This window comes from Arachis ipaensis, chromosome B5 (genome assembly GCF_059453495.1).
Source record: "Arachis ipaensis isolate K30076 ecotype BB chromosome B5, ASM5945349v1, whole genome shotgun sequence".
NCBI lineage: Eukaryota > Viridiplantae > Streptophyta > Magnoliopsida > Fabales > Fabaceae > Arachis > Arachis ipaensis.
This window is the reverse complement of record NC_142440.1, coordinates 68298138-68303730: the sequence shown is the minus strand read 5'-3', so window position 1 is coordinate 68303730 and position 5593 is coordinate 68298138. Positions and strand designations below refer to the sequence as shown.

Below are 5593 nucleotides of genomic sequence, written 5' to 3'. Positions count from 1 at the left end.
TTTTCATTTTGATCCACTAACTCTGTTGTCTGAAGAGTTGCTTCACCACCTCTATTATCTTTGAAGTTTCTCCACTACACTTGCATGTTGTTTTTGCTCTTCCAATCTCTAAATATCGATCCTCTAATGTCCTTTATGTAGTGTTATTGTCCTTTGTGTCTTAGTTAGTATTCTAATGCCCCAACTATCCCATAATATTGCTAAATGTTCCACTCCTTTTTTTTCATAAATTGTTCAGAACCTTCTCTCTTGACATACATCAAGTTTCTAAATATGTTGTTCATTAAGGGTATTGGGCTTAAGCCTTGAATTTGTGTATTGGAAGTGTGTTGAAGCAATATGAATTTGGACTGAGAGATGAAATATTGGACCTGCACCACTAATACACAAATTAAATCATACTTAAACTTTTAACCAAGTAAATATTTGTCATTATAATTATATATCCAAACAATTCTAACTCAACATCTTGTCTCACAATTAAATGCAGCTATAACATGGAAAACATTCTTCTTGAGATGGACAAGATTTTACAGCCACAAGGAGCAGTGATCTTTCACGATGAAGTTGGCATTTTAATTAAGGTCAAGAAATCATCGGAGGAATGAGATGGACACCAAAATGGTTGACCATGAGGACGATCCACTTGTGATGTTGTTAATTTATTATTTATTAATGAACAAATTTATGAAACTACTATGCTAAAGGTTCATGATAATGGAAACATTTTAAGTGTACTACAGAATTATTGCTAAAGTTACTGAATACTTCTGATTCCTTGATAGTTGATACACTTGAAATAATAACACTTTTCGTAAGTCGGACCATAGGCTCTTGTCAGCTGTGAGCCATTTGACCTGCTTTCTATCCTTAGTAATGCAGTCTTAAGAAGGCTGTTTTATTGTGTATATGTTTATTAGTGTAAAGTTTTAAAGTTATTTGAAAAATAGTTAGGATTTATTTTTGGTGACCATAGTACGTTAGGATTTAATCTGGTATATTAGTACTTAATAGAGTAAATTAACAGGAAATATTGAAATAGACAACTTTTAAATTTTATTGGATTAAAATAAAAGACAATTTTTTTTTATGAGAATCAGAACTAAAGTATAAATATTTTATAGAAATTAAAAACTTATTTAACCCTAAATTTATCCATGTTATAAAAAAAATTTACTTTTGACTAAATTGCTTGAGTATCTAGTTTTGACGGTAAGAACGTAAACAATCCACTAATACTTTTTAATGTTTAGGCATGGAAACAGATGCCATTACTTGCCCCTATTTGCGGTAACCCATATTTTTTACTTGCAGATAATATTAAGGATAAGATCACATAAACAAATTAAATGAATCTCAATATTATATAATTGTGCTAAAATCAAGAAGTTTATATGTATGTCCTATTTTAGAACAATTTTATGTAAGTCGGAGGTATCTAATTCGATTTACACTTTTTTTATATAATTAAATCGAATTCAATTGATTTGATTTAACTATAGTAGTAAATTAAATTGAATAGATTCAATTTATTAAGAAAAGTTATTTTATGTAATTCAAAATAACTTATGTTAGTGTAGCAGGAGCTGGTAACATCCTAAATAAATCGAGTCTAATTGATTCGATTTACTACATGCTGAGCTAATGAAATAAATCGAATTCAGTTAATTCGATTTAGCAACGAATGTAACATATATAAATATAAGCAGAACGTTAAATTTTCATCAGAGTGGCACTTAAACTGGCTAGTAAAGATAGTTTTTTAATTCTTGTGCACTATAGAAAGACGATTAAGGAAAAAACACAACAAAGAATAAAATTTACTAATAAGATTCTGTTGGGTGTCTTTATCAAACTTTCTACGACTTTTGTTGAGTTGCAGAATACTATAATCCAAAAATTGAGACTGCATAACATAAAACGGATGAAGAAGTTATTTATAGAATTTCGTAATTTGTTGTTCGAGATGCTACCAGTAATTTGGGCAACTCATTCCAATCGATAGATATGATCCAGGTTGTCTTCCATGTCAGTTTTAAATCTTGTCGTGTTGTGACTTTAGTGTTCTCTCTTGCGTGGGTTGTTGGAGAGAATATTGTGGCTGTAATTCGAAACATGTTAATTTGAATTCTATATATAAAGTATACAAAGGCTAAACCGAATCAGGTAAAAATCAATTTATATTGTTAGCGTTAAAGAGTAATTCGAATCTATTTGATTTGATTTACTTTGAGCACCTTCAGCTATAAATTGAATTCAATTGATTCGATTTATTATGGCTGGACTGAGTTCTTTTGGAAGCTTATTCCTACTAAATCGAATCTATTCAATTTGATTTATTACTACTATAGCTAAATCAAATTCAATTGATTCGATTCATATAAAGTAGTGTAAATTGAATTGAATAGCTTCGATTTATAAAGATTTCAGATACTTAAATATGACAAAATTATCATTTTACATTTTACCTCTAAAATATAAAAGTATCCTTTTAAATACGTATCATTTAAGATGGTTTTGATTAATAGAAAACAAAAAATGTTAGTGAAATAATTGAGAATGTCCAAAATATGCATACAAGTAGTTTGTAGTGTTTGAATGTTGTAATTAAGGATAGAAATTCCAAAATGTCTGATGTAGTATCCATACATCTTTTAATTAAACTGTCTTAATTATTATTAATTAGAGTCCCATATTACTTTCCATTAATGATGGTTAAGGTAGACACCAAAAAAAAATGAATGATAATTAAGGTGGTCTAATTAGTTTAATTAATATCACTCTAACTAACATTTTACAATTTTAATAATTGATTAGTTAGGACCTTAATAATTAGGTTAAGAAACTCAAATAGATTTTTCGTTATGATAGGTTAACTTATTAAAATAACCTTATTTTAATTATATGTATAATTGATAGAATTAAACTGAATTGAATTAACTAAGTTTACATAATTATAACTAACTTTTTATGTTATTCATAGTCAATTGGTTAGGACCTTGTTAATCTAATTGAGAAACTTCAATAGACTTATTATGATATTAATATTATTAGCAGACTTATTGGGATAGTTACACACTCTATTATCAACATAATGTGAGTAACAAAAGATAAATAATTCTAAGAAGTACACAATTTGGTGATTAAATCTTTGAGGTGAATTAATCGTAAAAAATAATGAATGATAATCATTATCGCTCAATCTGTTTGTATGAACATTTTCTCCATAAATTGAGTTTCGAAGAATTTACTTGATTGATCCAAGGATCATCTTTTAACCAACAAAATTCCAAATAGTCCTGAACAATACCCTATAAATGACATACAACTGTTCAAGTGTCACTTCACAAATAAAATGATGGATCTCTCTTCTTTTTCCATAAAAGAAAAATAAAAAAGTTATATAACTATATAGTTTTAATTGTCTTTAGTTGTCTAATAGAATCATCCACAACTTTGGCTTTTACCTGACAACTATATTGTTATTATTTGGTCCCATTAGTTTTCCAGCTAGGATCTTGAATGGCTGTGGTTGATCTAGAAAGTTTAATGGTACATGTCTCTTCCTGTATTTCTGTTTGTAAAATTGTGTATGAAAGTGGCAATAAAGGCATATGTGTTAATGTGTGTTCTTAAGATAATATATTATATGTTAGCACTATTAGCCATAGCATATATTTATACAGTCTGTTATAACTTAACAATTTAGTTAAGACCTGAATTAATTATATTAATTAGTTAGACTAAATGTAAAGTTATTTAGTTATATTAATTAGTTAGACTAAAGGCATATGTGTTAATGTGTGTTCTTTCCCTCTTCTCTCTTCCTCTTTTTTTGACTCACACACTGAGTTTGATGAGAATGCGCGTGTTTCACCTCTGTTCTTGATAGAAATAGCGATTCCGATCAACGAGACTTGGAAAGAAGCGTCATTTTGTTCTTCCCCTAATTTCACCAACCATGGCGTAGCTAGCTTCATCTTCATCTGTAGTTTCTTCAGCTTCATCAATAGTTGTGGATCCTTATAACCTCTCTCCCGCTGATCAACCCAGTCTGATCTTGGTCACTCAACAATTCACTGACTACAACTATTGTAACAGCCCAAACCACCCGCTAGCACGATATTGTCCGCTTTGGCACACAAGGCCTCACGGTTTTGCATTTGACGATAGGGATGATAGCCGAAGTCCCCCACACTCACTCGTCAAAATGCGTCATGCTAGGAAGAGGTATCCACACCCTTATAAGGCATGCTTCGTTCCCCTCCCCAACCGATGTGGGACCTTACAACTATCATTCTTGGAGCCGCGCGATGCAGAAAGCCCTAAATGCCAAACGTAAGCTTGGTTTCATCACTGGATCGGTGCCTAAACCAGATCCAATCACTGAACCAGAGAAATTTGAGAATTGGCAGTGTGCGAATGATGTAATAAGCACATTGATTTTGAATTCTGTTACAAAAGAAGTTGCTACCTCTCTCGTATATATAGATTCTGCAGTGGAGTTGTGGAACGATCTGAAGGAGTGTTTACAACATGGAAATATCCCGCGCGTGTTCGAATTGAAGCGCGACTTGATGAATCTTCGACAAGGTGCCACGTCTGTGTCACAATACTTCATAAGAATCAAGGTTCTTTGGGAAGAATTGAACTCATATCACCCAGTACAATGCAATTGCGGTGATGTGCACGCCACGCAAGAGTTTCTTCAAGTTGAGTATATTCACTATTTTCTCATGGGATTGGATGAATCCTTTTTCCAGATTCGTGGGCAAATCTTGCTCTTGGAACCTCTTCCCACAATTAACAAAGTCATTTCTCTTGTAACATAAGAAGAAAAACATAGGGTAATAGGAGCGTCACTCAATTCTGCTTCCCATAATCAAGTAGTTTTTTTGGCGAGAAATCAGCAACCAACACAATCTCAAGGTCATGACAGAGGCATGATGAAGAAAGATAGACCCCTCGTCTCGCACTGTGAAATTCTTGGGCACACTATCGACAAGTGTTCCAAAATTCACGGTTACCCTCCAAATTTTGGCAAAGGAAAGAACACGAAGCCTTCGGTTCATCATATCTCCACATCTCAGTCCAATTCAGATGCACAAATCAACCCAAATTTGACTCCAACACAAGTTCAACAGCTCCTAACCTTGCTGAATAATAAGAAGATCCAAGATATTTAATCAAATGAATCAACTGAAGTTTCAACTCCAGCAGGTATCGTTCTCAATGCATCCATGTTAAGGTCAAACTTATCTCATAATTCTTGGATTTTGGATAGTGGTGCCACCATTCACATTGCTTGTGATTTATCTCTATTCACCTCAATACATACTTCGAAGAATTTTTCTGTCTCCTTACCTAATGGTGACATTTTCTCTGCCAATTTCATAGGTTCAGTTACTCTCAATAAGCATATATCTCTCCAAAATGTGCTTTATGTCCCTGAGTTTCATGTCAATTTACTTTCAGTTTCATCCTTTCTTGCTAACTCCACAATCACTGTCACTCTTGGTTTTAATTACTTCACTATTTAGGACAACAAGTGTTTGAAGATGATTGGAAAGGGTGACTTGCAACAAGGACTTTA

At 32.3% G+C, this 5593-nt stretch overlaps 1 protein-coding gene across 1 annotated transcript; it reads left to right on the top strand.

The window, feature by feature from the left end:
• Window positions 1–4313: 4313 nt before the first annotated feature.
• On the top strand, window positions 4314–5186 carry LOC107640636 (uncharacterized). The gene is made up of 2 exons (XM_016344146.1): window positions 4314–4823; window positions 4911–5186. Exons 1-2 carry the CDS (start codon window positions 4314–4316, stop codon window positions 5184–5186), a joined length of 786 nt encoding a protein of 261 aa, XP_016199632.1.
• Window positions 5187–5593: the final 407 nt, after the last annotated feature.

Coding starts and splice junctions, on each gene's coding strand:
- LOC107640636 (XM_016344146.1), top strand. CDS start 4,314: ATGCAGAAAGCCCTAAATGCCAAACGTAAGCTTGGTTTCATCACTGGA. Junction 4,824..4,910: donor TTAACAAAGTCATTTCTCTT/GTAACATAAGAA, acceptor GCGAGAAATCAG/CAACCAACACAATCTCAAGG.